The 20104-nt window shown below is 35.4% G+C and overlaps 1 protein-coding gene across 2 annotated transcripts; it reads left to right on the top strand.

Annotated features, from left to right (window-relative positions):
• The first annotated feature begins 3581 nt into the window (after nucleotides 1-3581).
• Nucleotides 3582-18570, top strand: VCPKMT (valosin containing protein lysine methyltransferase). Of its 2 annotated transcripts, XM_074290735.1 has the most exons (6): nucleotides 3582-3902; nucleotides 4243-4353; nucleotides 4520-4592; nucleotides 5237-5356; nucleotides 10664-10767; nucleotides 17632-18570. In XM_074290735.1, coding segments are annotated over exons 1-6 (669 nt in total). In that variant the 5' UTR covers nucleotides 3582-3642; the 3' UTR covers nucleotides 17633-18570. The 2 variants fall into 2 exon arrangements, with proteins under 2 accessions (XP_074146836.1, XP_074146835.1); XM_074290734.1 differs by lacking the exons at nucleotides 10664-10767; nucleotides 17632-18570 and adding an exon at nucleotides 6867-10655 and having other exon boundaries at nucleotides 3585-3902.
• Nucleotides 18571-20104: the final 1534 nt, after the last annotated feature.

Below are 20104 nucleotides of genomic sequence, written 5' to 3'. Positions count from 1 at the left end.
AAACCTCAGAATGAGCTAATTCTAGTGAGAACAAATTAACGAAGAGGGATTGTTTTAGCTATCCTGGAGGAAGAGGAGCACTAACAAGGGAACAAATCTACAGCTCATAGGGGACAGGAGGTAAAGAGAGGAAGTAGATTTGCTTTTTCTTTTTTTCCCCGTCAAAAATAATGAACTTTGGACTGGAAATGTCAGGACTAAAATGGCTGACAGTTGATACTCAAAACAAGGTGATCAAGGAGTACTTACCAATCCACAAAGAGCACCAGAAAGCATCTATTATGCATTAGGCACTGGAAATACAAAGATAAGAGTTGCTGCACTTGAGGAGCTTCTAATCTTATTGGGGGAAACAACACATACTTATATAAATATGCACTAAATACATGCATTGTAATGGTAGGGTAGGAACTATCAAATGGAGGATCAGGAAGGAAGGTAAGGGATTCTAAGAAGCAGAAATAAGGATGGAGTACATTTCAGGCATTGAAGAATATAGTCTATGCAAAGTCAAGTGAATAATTCATAAAACAATGGAAAGAGAAACTTAAATTGCAAAAAGAGTTTATATTTATTCTTTAAGGTAATGAGAAGCCATTAAAGTTTATAAAACAGGAAATATATTTAGATCTGCATTTTAGGAAAATTACTTTGGCGTTAGTGAGGAAGATGGAATGGGGAAGAGAACTAAGGCAGAGAGGTCATTACCATAGTTGAGTTGAGAACTGACAAGGGCCTAAACTAGGGTGATGATTATCATTTTAGTGGTGAGGAGAGAAAAAGAGAAATCTGAAAGATGTGAAGAATCACAAGATGAGAATTGGTTGGATATGCCAAGATGAGGGATTTAGTTAAGGATAACACCAAGTTTGTGATCCTGGGTGACTAGGATAGTGGAAGCTATTTAATATAGATTAAATCACCTGCTCAATCTGTTGGTATTCAAATAACTGACAAATATGATTACTGAACTACTTATTATCAATATTATTAGAAAGACAAAGAACAGGGGAAATACCACAGGAGTGGAGAAAGGCAAATGTTCTGATTCTTTTTAAAAAGGGAAAAGAATACAATCTAGACTACTGTCTAATGAAATTGACTTTAATTTCCAAAAGAAATTTAGATGTACAAATTGAATATATGATCAGTGAACAACTGGAAAAAGAAGCAGCAATCACAAGTCAACAAAGCTTTAAGAATAAGTCATGCCAGAATGTCTTTATGTTTTGGGAGTACAAGATTACTAAACTGATCAGGTAAGTGCTGAAGATATTATTTTCCTAGATATTAGCACAATATTTAACAATTTATTATAATATTTTTATGGAAAATATGAAGAAATATGGGCCATATTTAATATGTATATGTAATTTAATATGTATAAATAATATATACATAATACATAATAATACAGTTTCATAACTGTTTGAATGAACAGCCATTATTAACAATTCCAAACTAATTTGAGAGTTTCAGTGGAATACCTAGGAATCTGTACTTGGCAATATAATGTTTATCATTTTTACCAATAATGTGTTTAAAAGGATAGATAGCATACATATCAGATTTGCAAATAATACAAAGGTAGAGAGAGAGTAAGTGCCATACTTGAAACATCAGGATATATAAGAAAAAAAATCTGACAGGCTAGAAAAGTTGACAATTAAAATTGAATGAAGATAAATGTGGTCCATTACCTCCCAGCTGCTTACCTCAGTGGGGGTCAACTGGTTTTTCACCTTCACCAGGTCTTCAGACGTCTCTGGCTCTGATTATTTCAATCAAAGAGCTATCTCTTTAGAGGTTCCATCACAGAACACCCGAGTTACTCAAATATGCAGCAACAGGTCTCTATTCTAACTCTTTACATCGTGTTCCCCTAACGTTCCCTCTAGCATTCCTTTGGGAGTTCCCATCTTTCTTCCTTGGAGTTCCCTCTAGAGTTTCCCCCGAGTTCCCCCCCCCCCACCTTCTGCAATCCCCTTTTTATAGTCCCCAGGTCACATGACTGAGAGTGCACGAGTTTGAGCATGATCAGCAAGAATGAGGAGGCTTTTCCTCGTTGATGAGGCTTACTCAATACCTCAAAGTCTTGTCTCAGGCAGAATAAGCCTCCGACTGCCTCTTATACTCTGCCCCTGACTGTAACAGTGGTCTTACTGTAACAGTGGTTCAAAGAAATCAACTTCACAATTAAAAGGTAGGAGGCATAGCTTGATAAACAATTCATCTGAAAAAGATTAGAGGATTTTTGAGAATTCCAAGCTTACTATGACAGCAGTGTGATATAGCAGTCAAAAAACAAACAAAACTATCTTACACTGCATTATGGCTTAGGTAATGACAGTCCTGCTGTATTCTGTCCTAGGCAGAACATCTAGAATAATATGTTCAGTCCTAGGCATTACATATTAAGAAGGTAAGTTGGAAAGTGTTCAAGACAAATTAAAAGGGGGAAAAATCAAATCCATGTCACACAAGACTGTTGAAAAGCAAATGTTTATTCTGAAAGACTTGAAGCAAATGACAGCTGTTTTCCAAGAACACTATGGCTATCATACTGAAGAAGAAATGGGCTTAAAATATAAAGACATCTAGAAATGATGGAAGTGGCTCTCTTCAGTAATGAGATGATTCAAACCAGTGCCACTTGTTCAGTTGATAGAGAGCCATCTACACCCAGAGAGAGGACCTTGGGAACTAAGTGTGGACCACAACATAGCATTCTCACTCTGTTGTTGTTCGCTTGCATTTTGTTTTCTTTCTCAGTTTTTTTTCTTCCTTCTTGATCTGATTTTTCTTGTTCCACAAGATAACTATATAAATATGTATACATATATTGGATTTAAAATATTTTTTAAAACATATTTACTATATATTGGACTACCTGCCAGCTAGGGGAGGGGATAGGAGGAAGGAAGGGAAAATTTGGAACAGAATGTTTTGCAAGAGTCAATGTTTTGGTTTTTTTTTTCTTTTTTTCTTTTTTTCCTTTTCTGAGGCTGGGGTTAAGTGACTTGCCCAGGGTCACACAGCTAGGAAGTGATAAGTATCTGAGACTAGATTTGAACTCGGGTCCTCCTGAATTCAGGGCTGGTGCAAGAGTCAATGTTGAAAAAATTACCCATGCATATGTTTTGTAAATAAAAAGCTTTAATTAAAAAAGAAAAAAAGAAATTTGACCTAAAAAAAAAACTTCACCGCTGCCTACCTGTTTCCTCATTTGTAAAATGGAGATGACAAATAGCAATGTGTACCTTCCAAGGTTGTTATAAGGATCAAATAAGAATATTTGCAAAAAACACTTAACATATAGGAAATGTTATATAAATGCTAGCTGTTGTTATTCTTACTGAGTGCTACGGACCATGTTAAACGCTGAAAAAAAATAGGCAAAAAAGAATGATAGGTCCTGCACTCGGGGAGCTTACATTCTAAAGCGAGAAAACAAATTTTTTCCATCCAAATTCAAAGACCTCCACAGCTGAGGATTAAGAAACATCTTTGATGGCTCCGTTGCTCTGGTAACAAGTCCATTCCCCTCCGCCGGGGGCAGGACGACATGCAAACAATGCGCATGCGCTGGGGGACCAGCGGGTGGGAATTTCGGAGGTCCTGTAGACCAGCCTCCGGGAGAGTATGGCGGCGGCGGAGGAGGAGGCGCTTTGTAGCTTTGTGCGCCCGCTGGAAAAACGGGACGGGACGGTGCTGCGACTCCAGCAATACGGCTCAGGCGGCGTAGGCTGTGTGGTGTGGGACGCTGCCATCGTCCTGGCCAAGTATCTCGAGACTCAGCATTTCTCGGGCGCCATTGCTGGGACTCATGTGCTGCGCGAGAGATCCGTGCTGGAACTGGGAGCTGGCACCGGCGCCGTGGGGCTCATGGCAGCCAGCCTTGGGTACAAGCTAGGTTCCCGCTGAGGGTTGCAGGCCGACTATCGGAGAAAAATGTGCAGGAGGGAGTCCGGGATTGTAGTCTTTCTAGGTGGGAAACCTACGTGTGCGCACTTAACACTCATGATCTATTTGGACCGGACGTGGCGTTCCGCCCCCTACACATACATATATACACACACGCACACTCTCTTCTTTATTTGGCTTGGCAGGCATCCTTCTACCCGCCCGCTCTTTTCCCCTCCCTCTCCCAGTGAAGTTGTGGGGGAGGGCTGACTAGATTGGCGATCCTTCTCCGTATATTTATTTATACTCACACCTGGTGTATTTCTGCTTCCTTTGTAGGGCAGATGTTATAGTCACAGATCTGGAAGAATTACAGGACTTGCTTAAATTGAATATTAAAATGAATGAGCATCTCATCACTGGTTCTGTACAAGCCAAGGTACTGAAATGGTTTGTATACTCTTAACTTGAGTTTAAGAATTGTGCAAATGTAGTTTTATTTAAAGTGTATCTGTGCTAAAAAAAAAATAGTCGGAGGAAATTATCTAGTTTCCTAACCCGATAACTTTTTAAAATTAGAGAAATTAATCTTGATAAATTTTTGTCTCCTTTTAAGGGGTGAAGAAAGAAAAGACTGTTTCTCTCCACCTGATTACATATTGATGGCTGACTGTATATACTATGAAGAGGTAAAATAGTAAAAATATACATCTGAGTAAAGCAAGGCTAAGTAAGTTACAGAGCAGTTTGGAACCATTAAGATTTGTGAATTTTTTAGTTATTCAGAATGAATTATTCAGACTTTTTTAATGGCATTTGAGGAGCTATGTAAATGTTTGTAAAGAAATGACATTAGGAATTTTTTTTTGAGCCTAGAATTTTACTAGAGTAATGCTGTGTTTTTCTTTAAATGGTAGTAGCATAAGGTTTTGAGAGATGCTTATCTTTCACATATCCACTAAACATAGAGTTAACTTGTGATTAGATTAAGGAAATGCTTAAATTTGGCACTAATTTTTTAAAGGATAAAAGTCCAAAAAACATGAGCAGTTTGAGTTTTAAATTTAGTTTACTTTAATCATTTGCTTTTTTTTTTTTTAAATGTAAAGAACAACCTTCTTTAAATTTTCATTTCTTTCCATTTTGACCCATTAATTAAAGTCATTTAGAATATCCATTTTATTATTCCTTGACAGAGAAACTTGAGGCCAATTTATTGATTAAGTGAAGTTTGGAACTTGAATAAGATTTGAGCAATCTTTACAAAATATACTAAGTAATTTAGAAAATATAAAGAAGACCCAATAGTAACTGATTGTTACCTTTTGAACAGTCTTTGGAACCCTTACTAAAAACTTTAAAGGATCTCAGTGGACCTAAGACCTGCATCATATGTTGTTATGAACAACGAACTATGGGGAAAAACCCAGAAATAGAGAGAAAGTATTTTGAGGTAAGTATTTTATTATAGTTGATGACTATTGAGTATTTATCATTTATTTTCAGAGCTTAAAATTCTCTGGAAAAAGTACAATTGATGTTTTCCCAAAGGAGTGAACAATTAGATCTCTATTGTCAGTATTTATAAATGGTTTTTGTGGCAAGTAGGCTTACTGATTAGAACTTTATACTTAGAATTAAGAAAATCTCATTCAAATTCTACCTTACACTCTTGGTAGTCATCTCATCCTGGACTTAATCTAAGCTTTTAATTTTCTTCTCTATAAAATAGGAATAATAAAAGCACATATTTTTGAGTGGTTGAAATAATATAATTTATGTAAGGTACCTTGCTGATATTAAAGTGTTATATAAATTTTATTATTATTATTATTTTAAATGTTTTTATATGTTTGTTTTGGATTCTTTGAAAAATGGGGCTGCTTTTTTTCTTTTGAAAAAATGAATTCTTGATGAATTCTATTTGTTAAAAAAAAAATTCATTATTGAAGTTTGTCCAATACAAATTAGTATTATTAGTAGTAAATATAATGATATCCTTAAAATGAACTTAATACCGCCAGAAAAAAAAAAATTATTGGTAGAAAATCATTTGGATCGTTGCTGAAAAATGAAAGGAGAGAGAAAAATCTACTTAAATAGTTAATTCAATTCATATTTTGTCTCATTTAAGCAACAATTCATTTCACCTGAACAAGAAATATTATAAAATTGTATAAGACATGTTTTCCTTTTATCCTCTGGAGGGCATATGTGACATGTCTGCTGGTTTTGTTTTTTTTTTAATATCAGATTATTATCATGTCTGCTGGTTTTTAAAAGAGTTTTGTGGATTCTCTTTTCAAAACATGTGAGTTTGAGGAGAGCTTTATACTTCATATCTGGAAGAGGTTTCTGCAGCTTTTTAAGCAAATGTTTCTAACTACTCTAAAAGTAGCACTAAAATTGCATAATAGGGTCTGTATGTGTATAGGCTGAGCAAGAATTATATGATCAAAAAATAATTGATATATGAGTTCGTGTGTACTATTGCAAACAAATCATAACCCTCTCAATACACTGATAAAAAGTTTAATGAGTTGCTCTGGCAGGAAAAAAAAAGAAAAATTGGGCCTAATCCTCTAGGCTGGGTCTTGGAAGAAAGATTTATAGATGCTACCAGTCTTTACAACTCTGTAGGATCTGCCAAAGCTCCTAACCATTTTGCATAGTATTCAAGAGCTCAACATCAGCTCCATGCCACACAGAAGTTTTGGAATTAGTTTTGGTTTGTTTTGGTATGTTTCTTGGCTCCCTTCCTGGGCACATACTCTTGGAAATTCTCTTATACCAATTCTCTTATAGCTTAAGAAATGGGAAAAGTTTGCTCTATGGTTCCCAAGTTTGAGGGACTTCAAAGTTCCATTACCCAAATACACAAATGGATCTGTGATCTCAACATTTCAGAAGTTCTTTCTTGTAAAGCAAATAACTATCTATATGTACCCATTCTGTTCTCCTAGAAGTTCCATTATGGGGGCCACACAACACTGCTGAAGATCCAGACTACCAGGTTATCAGTTGAAGTACTTCATTCTAGTCACATGATTATCCATCTTTTCTTTCTGTATTATAATTCTTTGGTGATGGTCTTTAATCCTTTTAGGAAATCTTCATGAGTTATGTGTACCACCTATTGGCACTTTCCATGTACAACTGCATTGACCTCTGAATGGTTCTCATTTTTAATTTCACAAGCAAACATTGACAGAATAATTTAAACATGAGTTGGGGGATTAACTGTTGTTCACCCTAGGAAAGTTGACACTTAAATATCAGAACATGAAGCTATTTATGGGACTGTTTACTGAATAGGCATTTTACATTTAATCTTGGGTATATATCCTATTTGGTGGCTATCTGAATATCTGAATCATATATTCCTTTTAATGCCACTTACTTCCAAGTAGTGAAATCCAGATAGTGAAACCAAGATCTCCAACAGGAGATCAGCTTTAAGGCTGAACCTGTATGTCACATGATCACTGTTCAGTCACTCAGAACAAGTTAGAGAAACAAAACAGAAGAGGCATTTTTCTCATGATTAGCTACTAGAATTCTTCCTACTTTAGTTGCCATGTGAAAATGATTGGTATATTGCTGAGGGCAGGGCAAAGGTGATGGTCTTCCCCTATATTACCATAGATAAACTTGAATATTCCTAATGTCTGCTACTTGGGAGAGAAAAGCAACTGAAGAGTGGTTATTCTTTTTTTTTTTTTTTTTTTGGGCTGAGGAAATTGGGGTTAAGTGACTTACCCACGCTCACACAGCTAGGAAGTATTAAGTGTCCTCCTGACTTCAGGGCTGGTGCTCTATCTATTGTGCCACCTAGCTGCCCCTGGTTATTCCTTTTTAAAGGTGCCTAGGAAGTCTGGCTCTTTCTGCTCAATGTCATTGAGAGGATTGTTTGATTATTTCCTAAATTTTTGTATTCCCAAGACTTGAGTGACTTGGTTGGAATCATTTGAAGCCTTTATATCAAACTCAGATAACAAAGCTAGTAAACATGATCATCTGGAAATAGTCAAGGCAAATTCCAGTCAGCCTTGATAAACCATCATTAAGAATGTCCCTTATTTGTGTACAGAGGACTCATAAAGATTGTTTATAGAGTGAAGAGCAGGCATGTAAGTTGGTATTAGTGAAATATTATTGATACATCGCTTTTCATTATTAATAAAGGCCACAATTTTCCCATGCCTTCATATTTTCTTCTCCTTCGTATACATTGTTTATCAGTCTCCCAGAATCCCTGGTCATGTCTTTCTGCCACAAATCCAATCTCTATCTCAGGTTGGTTTTTTCTGATTCTTTAAGTACAATTTCTGTCACCATTAGTGTATCTCAGGGAGTGATTCTTTAAGATGCTAATGTGGTGGTTCCATTACTCTTGTTATAGAAAACAGTCTACTAAAGTGGATTTTTTCCTATTTTCATCCTTTAATACCTTTGTGATGACTTTGCTTAGTTGGATTTCTTAACAAGCTTTCTTTAAATTGGTTTTGCCCTCTGTCTTACTAGATGGTACTGCTCTTAATTGTTATCCTTTTTTCAGAAGCTTTAACAAATGAGATTTATTCTAACATGGGTAACCATCCCTCTATTTGGCAAGTAAGTTAAATATTTGCTGATTAGGGTTTTGGATTCTTTTGGTCTCCTTGTTTTGACATTTAATTTCTGAATGAATTATTATAATAAATACAATTATTATAATTATAATATAAACAAATACATTTATTTATTATAATAAATCATTATAATAAATAAATTATAATTTGTCCATTTCCTATTTTTTATTTTCAGTAACAAATAATGCAGGGTTAAAACATTTTAACTGTATATATTTTTTTCTCATTCCTTTTCTAGTTTAATAATTCTGATTTTAATTTTGACAAGTTGATAATCTGATTGTATATAGACTGCTGATTCAGGAATAATTCTTGCATCAATAAGAAGTCTAGCTTCTTTGCTAAAATAGTATCTTTTTAATAATCATACTAACATTTACGTACTGCTTTAAAGTTTGCAAAGTGTTTTCCTTGTGTTACCTTATTTGATCATTTTTTTATGATATTATTTGGTTCATACCATGTTCAAATCCTGTTAATTATTTTTTTCAAAGAAAATCTTGGTACTATCGAGTCATGAGACTAATTTTTTCTTTTAGTAGTACTTTATTTTTCAAATACATGCAGATAGTTTTGAATATTCATCTTTGGAAAATCTTGTGTTTCAGATTTTTCGCTCTCCCCCAGCAAGCAATCTTGATGGAGTTCTAGTGGCAGTCAGAGTTGTGGGAATCCCCTTTTAGTGAAAAAATTTACGAACCCAAAATATTACACTGGCAAAAAAGGAAACTTATTGGCACTGCAGAGGTCAGCTTTGCTAGGAGACTGACTTCCTCAGTGGCAGAGAAATGACAAAAGATTTTTCACTGAGAAGAGAATGTCTTCACATACATTCCAAGGAGAGAGATTCCCTGACAAGGCATGGTCCTGCTTTTTGGGTCTCTGCAAAGAAATGAGTCAATAGAAACCTACTTTATGAGCAGATCTTGGGAAGTTGGGGGGGCAGTTTGACCTGATTATCAGTCCAAGATTTTTTTTTTCGAGTATCTAGAGCGGCACCCCCAAAAGATCAATGGAGTACTTTTGACCAAGATTTCCAATTGAATAATGATGTTTAACTTGCCTGGGAAGATGTGCTCTTTCTCTCTCAGACTCTATGGAATCTGGGAGGCCAGGAATCAAAGGGGACAGAATTTCATAGTGTTAATTTTACAGATCAAAAGGGAACATAGTTTCATCCTCTCACCCCTCTGTCAATCTGATATAGGTTAAACGTGTACAATTTTTTTTTTTAATAATTTAAACATAAGCAGTTCTAAATGTATTTTCATATTCATCCTGCTGTGCAAAAAAAAAAAAAAAAAAAAAAAAAGATTAAAAGGGAGAAAAACAAAAGAGAAAGAAAAGGAAACAAAACCATCACCTCAACAAAAAAGATGAAAATACTATGCCTTTTTTCATCCATATTCAGTCTACAATTCTTTCTCTAGATGTGAATGGCATTGTCCTTCACAAGTCTATTGGAATTGCCTTGAATCACCTCATTGAGCCTAGAGACTGTAACTTAGAAGCATTTTGTCTTTATTGTTTCTTTTTTCCTGAACCATTCTTTCCTAATTTTTTTGCCTCATTACCTTTTTCTACTTTTGCATTGAATTCACCAAGTATAAGTGTGTTGTTAATTGGATTTGGAAGGTCTTAACAGCTTCTTCAAAGAATAAAATTTTGTTTTCAAAAATTGATGTTGGTAAAGTACAAATATTTTTATGGTGGTCTTTTTTGCAAACATTGATCATGTATTATAATAATAATGATAAACAGCACAAATACTATCCTTCATTGGAAAAAGGCCCTCGTAACTATTTCCTCTAGTTGTTCCATATCTGCTTAGGGGTTGATTTAGGAGACTGGTATCCTACATAAAGTAAAGAAGTATATCTTCCCCCCTCATTCAATCTTATAGTAGATGACAGTTACGCATAATGCAACTAAGAATTCTTGAGAAATCCATGTGTTTGTGATCAGGCTCTCTATGAAAGAACTTGTACTTTAGACTACCTTAGATTAGGATATATAGTAATATTGTTTACCTTAATGCTTTTTTTGTAATGTAAAGAGATGAAAGTTAATTGGCTTTTTAAAACTATATAAATATCTATCTCTATATATATTTTATGATTCTATAATAGCTCCTCCAGTTGGATTTTGACTTGGAAAAGATTCCTTTGGAAAAGCATGATGAAGAATATCGGAGTGAAGATATTCATATTTTATACATCAGAAAGAAAAAATGGTAAGTTGAAAGAGTGGTTCTTAATTATTTTCTGAGCTTGTTTTTTATAGAGTATTTTTTGTCTTGAGAGGAATATATTTTTTGCCATGTGTGTGACCTATGCATAAGTGAAGTTGTGTTATGTTTAACATGTTTTAATTTTAATGTCAATGCAGTTGACATAATTATTTTACTTAGATATATCAAGAAATTGTTCAAGTCATTTTCTTGCATAACCCATAAAATTTTGTAAGGAAAGAAGCATGATAAAGAGGGAAGTTGCCTGTTAACTATTGTAGTGCCGGAGAAACTGAGGCAAGATAGACATTAGAGAGTATTTAATAATTTATTTAAAAGGGAGAGATTTACTGGGACTAAATGGATCCATGATTTGGTCCCAAGGTTGAATGAGACTATTGACTCCAAGAATCTAGCAAACAGTGTGAGTTCTCCATGACACATATACACATGGCTCAGACTCTGGAGGTAGAGTGGGGCAGGGGTGGAGTCAGGGAACAGGACTCTGACAATCCGGTCTTGACTGGGTGAGGGGAGGCATATCTGATAACTGGGATTACAGAATTGGGAGAGGCACCCAACATAATGATGCTTAAGATAGAAGGTCTTTCTCCTTATCTGGATCATCATGATTAGGAGGGAAAGGTGGTTAAACAGAGTTGAGCAGACCAATTATAAACTGAGGCAGAACACTCAGAGAAACTGAGTCAGGACTGGGTCAAGATAATTGGGGAAACTGAGTCAGGACAATAAAAGAGAACTGTGGCATAACATTCCACACTCTCTCTCTTCTGAATATTCAAATACCTTCCTCTAGAAGGTATTTGACCAAATAACTATACCCAGAGAAGGAACACTGGGAAGCGAATGTAAATTGTTAGCACTACTGTCTATGTACCCAGGTTACTTATACCTTTGGAAGCTAATAATTAATGTGCAACAAGAAAATGGTATTTACACACATATATTGTATCTAGGTTATATTGTAACACATGTAAAATGTATGGGATTACCTGCCATCGGGGGGAGGGAGTGGAGGGAGGGAGGGGATAATTTGGAAAAATGAATAAATTAAAAAAAAAAAAAAAGAAGAAGGTATTTGACCAATCCTATGTAAAACAAATAAAACAAACTAAAACTAAAAAAATGCAAGGGCTTATGGCAAGGACAAGTCTCTCCTTGATAACCCTACAGTTATTAGCATAAAACAGCATTCCTCATTTAGAGAGTCACACAGGCCTCCTTGTTGCCGAAATAGCAGGTCTTCTGCGGTTGGGGAGCATCTCAACCAGAGAATCCAGTTTGAGACAGATAGTTCGCTGTGAGTTAGGTCTGTGGTCATTTGGGCATTTAACTCAGCCTCTGCTGAGTAGCAGTGCTCAAGACAGTCCTGCTGCCCATCCTAAGAGGGTACCCCAAGTCTGTCAGGGACTTCAAAAGAGGGAAAAAGTGGAGCTTGGAGTAGTTCCACATGTCCCCTCTCAATAGAACAGGAGCTGCTAATAGGAAAGAAATTTCTGAGCAAATTATGCAGTTAGACCAAAGCAGGCAACCCGGAACTATTAGAGGTCTGATACCAAACTGCAAGGTCCTTTGAGAATGCTGAAATACTAATTAAGGAATTGGGTAACAGGAATGGAGAAACAGATCAGAGACTATCAATCCCAGGACAGGTGTCTGATTTCTGGTTGTTTCTAAAGCATAATTCCAAAAATAGTCTGCTAGGGCAATTCCAACAGAATAAGGGATTTCAAAGTTAAAACATAACTAGCAAATCATAGTCCATTAAATTTTAAGCAAAGAGTAAAAATGAAAAGGACTGTTTAAATAATTTCCAACTCAATCTGAACTAATGAAATAGGGGGCAGGGCAGAAGTGCCTAAGAAAAATACATCAGTTTTCCCCAGTTTCAACCAGTTTCCTTCCTCCCTTTTTTCTTTTCTCACAGAAAAGAATTATCAAATGACCATTCCACATATAAATCCCAAGAGTGAATCAAAATTCCTATACATAACAGACTAGTACAGTAAGTTTCTTAAAAATCCCTCAAACATACAGCAATAGTTTTTAAACGGTTTTTAACAAATCCATCCCAAATTTTAAACACACAGTAATAGATGATCCAATCAGGGTTCCTAAATTCCCCATATCAGTCCATCAGGATTAAAGGACCGAAAACTGCTTCAGGCTGGGCATTGGCAGGAGACACAGTCCATGCAGAGGATACATGTGGTGTGGCCTGGCATGCTGATCTAGGTCCCAGAAGCAAGTCAATACCTGTAATTTGACCAAAATCTAGAACAGAAAATACAAATCTGACAAGTAAAGGTTAGAACAGACTGATAGAAAATGTGAAGAGGACAGTATGAATTGGCCAGCAGCTTCTCACTGTGCTAATTGTCCTCTCTTATTTAGAAATCTTTAAAAACCTGAATATCCACAGACACAAATATTTAGTAACAGATAAATGATCAGACTAAATACTTATTTACCCAAGTATTTAGGATATAATGATTACATATAACCAAGTTGGAAACAGCAAGGCATAACATACAATCAGATTGGAAATAGCAAGGAATGACACAATTGAATTGCATTAACAGTTTCTATTAACCATTGCTCTTATCATAGAAATCAGTCACAGGAGGGACACAACCATAACATAAGCAGTTAAAACTTAACTTTCAGCAAAGCAGGATAAAATAGCTTTAATTCATTTTTACTCCAATTAATTGTCCCACTAACTGTGGAGCTTTAAAATTCCCAAATAGCATTAATTATAAGCCCAAGGAATTTTACTTCTAATAACATATTCTATTAACCAAAGTTTCATATAAATCCTAAACAAATATTTACCATAACCTTATATTTATAACAGTAAGAATTTGTCTCAGTAAGTTCACTTCTTTCATATCTAAATAGATGTTTCCATAACTGAACGTTATACAAATCAGTTTGCTTTTTAAAATACCCAATACATAGACAAATATTAAATTAGATATCGTCCATAACAGAAACATTTTAAAAGCACAAAAAAATTATATAGTTTCAGAAGCCCTTATCAATTAAACAGTAGAAGCAATTAATATTTGAACCAGCAAGGAGCTGCAGTTTGTCCAAACAACAACAAAAACACCATCTTAATGTGGGGAGGGGGGTTAGATTGTCCCTTTTCCACATGGTCATCCTTCCTCCATTCTACCATGCTTCCCAGCCCCAACTTCTCACAGCTAACCTTTTTAGGGTGCCATTTCCTCCAAGATCCAATCTGCTAGCTAAAGACAGGCCCCAACCTCATTTTCCTCCAAGATCCAATCTGCTAGCTAAAGACAGGCCCCAACCTCATGGAGTATCTCCTTTCTCATGGCAAATGGCAAATTCACTAGGGATTTGTGCCTTTTTGTTCCCCATTTCTGGAAAGCTATTTTCCTCTCTCTCCTTCCTTCTCTCACACCACCTCTCTCTCTCTCTCTCCTTCCAATGCTTACTTGCTCAAACCTTCTCTGACATGCTTTAAACACTCACAAACCAATACTAGATGCTCCATTTAAACTATTAATTGCTTTTGCAAATTAATCTTTCTTGTCCCTTGTCTTTAAATCACTTAAAAAAAAACTTTAAAAACCAAATTTCATACAATTTAATATATATATCCAACAGAGCATAGTTTACAAATTACCCAATACTTCTAGAAAGCAACATATCATCTAAGTAGGGAGATATAAACACGACCTCCCAAGGTAAGCTACTGGCATTTTGTTTTTAATAACCTATATTTTAACTTAAAATCCAATCAAATACAGCTTTAAATTCCCAATATCAAACTGCTTTTCCTATCATATTTCAAATAATGAATTTCTCTCTGGCCCCACGTAGCCATTATTCCCAATGGACTTTTCCTAAGCTCCAACTTTGGCCAATGTTGGAGCCTTTAGAAAAGTCTGACCTGTCTTTACCTAGAGGCACATGACCCCTTTCAGTCAACAAGTTCTTAAGATATTACATTTAAAGATAACTAAATCTAACCTGCACAGGCAACAGTAGAATTATTTCCCACAATTTAAAACTGCCTAAAAGAATACTCAGAACAAATCAGGCATGCAAAGGCAATAGTAAAATTATTTCTCACAAATTTAAAGCCATCTTAAAATTCTAAATCAGATGTTTCTCCAGCCAGAGTTCAAAGCAATTAGCATAAACTCCTTTTGATCTCCAGAAGCCTTCTCTAGGCTAGTTCAATCCAAGCTATTTCTGAATTTAAACTACTGGAGTGCCAGTTTTTAAAAGTTTAATATCACAAGCGAATTTTATACTAGATACAATTGCATCATTGAAACAGTCAATTCCAAAATTTCTTAATTTAGCAGAGCTCTGAACCAGCAGGACAAACAAGTCACATATAGACATTGACTGAGTAGTTACAACATAAAATAAAACATTTAACACAGACCGGCTATCTGGAAAGAAAGGATAGCTCTGAGGGAAGTCTGCCTTCACAGAGAATGCCCAGATTAAAACTTGGTAGTACCAAAAGATATTCAGGTACCCAAAAGGTACTTTAGATAATGCCACGTAGCATCCTACTGGCATTTTGCAGAGTTGTATGGCTTGTCAGACTAATTTTTTGTGGGGACCAGATTTGCTAGCAATCAGACCAGACAGAAAACTTACCCTGCAGATTCTCCCATAGCCAAATGGAGGTGTTCACTGTCAAGCATAGTTGTAGCTGGAAACTGCTCTCTTTCCCAGACACTCTGGAAAAAAATCCAGAGGGCCAGCCTCTCCAAGTAAAGAACCCAGATCTCCAGCTGCCCTGAGACCCAACGCGGAGACCGGAAGGTCTTCTAATCTCTAATCCTGTTCATTTTCTAACATCTTGTTGGGAAGCCTCCAAAATGTAATTCGGGAGAAACTGAGGCAAGATAAAGATTAGAGAGTATTTAATAATTTATTTAAAAGGGAGAGATTTACTGGACCAAATGGATCCATAGTTTGGTCCCAGGGTTGAATGAGACTATTGGCTCCAAGAATCTAGCAAACAGTGTGAGTTCTCCATGACACATATACACATGGCTCAGACTCTGGAGGTAGAGTGGGGCAGGGGTGGAGTCAGGGAACAGGACTCTGACAATCCGGTTTTGACTGGGTGAGGGGAGGCATATCTGATAATTGGGATTACAGAATTGGGAGAGGTACCCAACATTCTGATGATACCTAAGAGAGAGGGTCTTTCTCCTTATCTGGATCATCATGATTAGGAGGAAGGGGTGGTTAAGCAGAGTTGAGCAGACCAATTATAAAATGAGGCAGAATACTTAGAGAAACTGAGTCAGGATTGGGTCAGGATAATTAGGGAAACTAAGTCAGGACAATAAAAGAGTGGCATAACACTATTTTCAGAATCAGAAAAGAAAATCTCTTCCTGTTTCTGTTTAATTCTTGGTCTTGGTGGATAATGGTACTTCCCAGCTAGTATATTCTTCTGAACTATACTAAAAATGTTTACAAAATGTCTAGATGATGTCAGTTAAATTTTGGTTTTTGTAAACAGTATTGAAAACTTGACTTTGTAAAAATTATAGCTTTGTAATTTGTAACATTGTCTCATAAACAGTAGTCTTGGAAAAAATTAGTTTTCTGCCAGAACCAAATATAAAATGCCAGCCTTTCTCTATAACTTTTTCCATCTGAAAACTTGAGGAAGTTTTGATGACTAACAACCATATTTTTCTTTTTTATATTAAATGATGAATTTGAGATTAAGTAGTTTATAGTACCAAAGTGAGCTTACTATCAAAAGGACCTTTTTCTTTGTTGTGCCCTGAGGCTTCTTCTTTAGGTCTTAGTGACATTCATAGTGATAATCCCTAGTCTAGAGGTTTGAAGTAAAGACTGAACCTTTTTTTGTGTGTGTTTTTAAATACAATGCCTTCTATTCATGAATTACTCTGTAAAGTTTAGTACTGAATCAATTTCCTTCTGTCATTGTATGTCTGGTCTTTCAGTTGGTTTGTGGACAATCCAGAAGATAAATTACCATAGGCACTTAGATAGTAAATTTAAGTAGGCTAAGTAAAACATCATTCAGAAGGTAGTAACTCTTCTGTCCAAAAATGCATTTACAAAATCAAATATAAAATATTCAGATTATCTCTTATTATATTATCTGCAGGTTGTCTGCATGAATTTTAAAGCATCAAATAAAATACAGGCTTCCTATTCGGAAGCACCTAGGTGACTCTTTGAATAGAGTACGGGAAATGAGTCAGGAAGACCTGAATTCAAATATAGCCAAACACTGATTAGCTGTGTGACCCTGAGCAAGTCCGTTAACTTATTTAATCCACTGGAGAAGGAAATGGCAAATCACAGCGGTATCTTTGTCAAGAAAACTCCTTGGACATCATTTTTGGTTATGGTTCATTGAGTCAGAAAGAGACACAACTGAGCAACATGATAGAATATTGGTCTGTATTAATTTTGCCATAGCTTAATATTTTTTCTCCTCTGATTTATTAGTTAAGATTTTTAATAATAATAATTGATAATAAAGGGCCAATGGCTTGCCTCAATTTATGCCAATGATCCAGAATTGAAGATGCAACTTACTTTTGTAAGCATAAAATATAAAACATTGGCTAGCATAATGGGAGTGAGGGATCACGATTAGTTACATTGCTGAAATGAAGGGAACATGATAGGTTGGAGATTTGGTAATGAAGAGCTTAAGGTTTTAAGGAGTAAAGTCTACGGTAAATGATTATTGAGAAAAAGTGATGACATTAATAAATGGGGGTTTGGGCAATGTATTTTTTTTTTAAACCTAAAGGCTTGAAATCTAAATTTTACTGTTTCTTTCTTTTACAGAAATTACAGCTTTGAAACCTTTCATCATTTTTGTTCAAGTTTGCAACAAACTTGTAAATTTTAATAAGGCTTATAAGAATAGCATGAAAAAGTTTTCATCATACACTTTCATGGCTTATCAGAGACATTGAATTTGAATGATAGAAGTAGAAATATGGGTGCTATTTTGAATTCATAAAAGAATTCTACTAAAAATTAACCAATGTGACCTGTCAGCATTCTAAAGATGGTGTATTTCTTGCATGTTGGGTGAGACTGAAATGTAACTACAATTGTTGTTTGACACAACATGAAATTCTGTTTTAAAGACCATTTTGTAGTGAATCATGTGTTGGAAAAAATTATATGCTAAAAGAATAACTTGGCAAGCTTTCAAGAAACTGAATAATAATGATTTTACTTCTTGAAGGGATAGTTTTTGAGGCTTTCATGTGTACTTAAAGTTGTATGCAATCTAAGTAAATATAAAAGAGGATCTCATGGATTTACATTTTGCCCCTAATAAAGTCAACAGTCTTTGCTTTACATATATTCTCTTTTTAATTAGATTTTAAGGTAAGTTTAATACTTTAAAATGTCTCTTGATTCAAAGACAACTATTAAGCAAGTTCACATTTAAAAAAATTTTTTTTTTGTTACTATGTTTGAAAAATAAATCATAAAAATTTGAAAAATATGGATTATATAAAGAAGTGTAGAAAAAGAGGATTGTTTATGACAATGTAAAACTTGATTACATTTAGAGATATTTTAAAATGTAAAATATGGTAGTTCCAATATTACCATGCATGTCCTTGTCCACTTCTGAATTTTTTCCCTTTGTTTTATGTATTTTTTCAATGTTTCATTAGTGCGCTTTTCAGTTATTTTTATATCACTCCCTTTCCATTATTACTTTCCTTAAAATGATTTAATAAATTAATTATTTCATTGACTCTATTTGCTTTGTTGTTTATCACTATACTACTGTCTCCAAAATTAAATTAATTTTTAAAATCTTTGTAACAAGTATACTAAAGCAAAACAAATTTGGACTCTGTTTAATAATGTATGTCTCATTTTGTGCCTCTAGTTCCTCTGCCACTGGATTGACACATAAATCTTCTGGATTGGTCATTGTGATGGAGTTCTAGTGGACTAACTTCCCAGTGGCAAAGTCCTATTAGGGAAATGGAGGCTGGCACTGAGAAGAGAATGTCTTCATAGTGGGCAGGGTCCTGGCAGCTATGCCAAAGAGGCAAAGCATGCTACTTTGGACATTTCTGCAAAGAAGTGAGTTTAAAATTGCCCTTTAATAGGGAATATTGAGGCTCATGGTTCAAGTTGAAAAGAAAGCCAAAATCCCCAGACCTAGACCTCTAATTGAATGGAAACTACTTTGAAGGCTTTTGGAATTTGGAATTTCCTGAAAAGGGTCTGCATCTCCAAAAGATCAATGGGATGATTTGCCTTAGAAAAGCTCAGCCAGGAGGATATGCTCTCTCTCATAGACTCTCTGGAGTCTGAGAGACACCAATCTCTCTTCTTTTACAGATCAAAATAGGGGACAGAATTTCATAGTGATTAATTTTATAGATTAAAGGAAACACAGTTAGTTGCACACCTCTGTCATTATCAGAGAAATTTGCCATAAAGATTTTTTTCCAAGTTAGCAATTCTCTTTTAATTTTAATGTTACCTCACAGTTCTCTTTTATTGTCCTGACTCAGTTTCCCTAATTGTTATGCCTGGATTTGTAATTGTTCTGCTCCATCTTGCAAAACCACCCCTCCCTCTTTATTAGAATATTTGATAAGGATAATAGATCAATATCAGAATGACTCTCCCCATCCCAAGCTATCAGAATATCAGATACCGTCTTATCAAGATGCCTCTCCCCATCTCCGGGGTTCCTCCCCACATTATTGTTATGGGCCAGAACTCTGAACTTGAAACAAAGGATTCTTACAATACAAGGTACTAAGTCAGTGGAATTGTTAGGGACAATAGTTATCTAATTTAGCATGGTTCACTATGATTGGTTTAATCCTACAAGGAGATGTTTTGGGCCAGAACTTGAAACAAGATACTGAGTGGGATTGAGGAGACAATGGTTAAATCTAGTTTAGCACTGATTTAATCCTAACACAAATAATGATTTCCTAGTGATACAGTGATTAATTTATACTCAGTATAGAGCATATAAGGAAGAAGCTCTCAGAGCCAAAAAGGACAAGCACACTAGAAACTCTCAGAGGCTGAGACAGATTCATTCCATCATCTACCTTTGTGGTGGCTAGAGGCTGAAGTACAAACCTTTGGATTTAGGAAATTCAGAAGCCAGAGAAGATAGGTGGGAGCTCAAGCTCTCAGAACCAAGGAGAGAGAGAGGCCTCTAAGAAAGTTGATCAAGCCCCAGAAAAGGAGACAAGACTTTGAAAGAGATAATAAAGGATTTTGAATTTAATACCTGGCTGTACTTATGGTGATTATT

The sequence above is a fragment of the Sminthopsis crassicaudata genome, chromosome 2 (assembly GCF_048593235.1).
Source record: "Sminthopsis crassicaudata isolate SCR6 chromosome 2, ASM4859323v1, whole genome shotgun sequence".
Lineage (NCBI taxonomy): Eukaryota > Metazoa > Chordata > Mammalia > Dasyuromorphia > Dasyuridae > Sminthopsis > Sminthopsis crassicaudata.
This window is presented reverse-complemented; position numbering and strand designations above follow the sequence as displayed.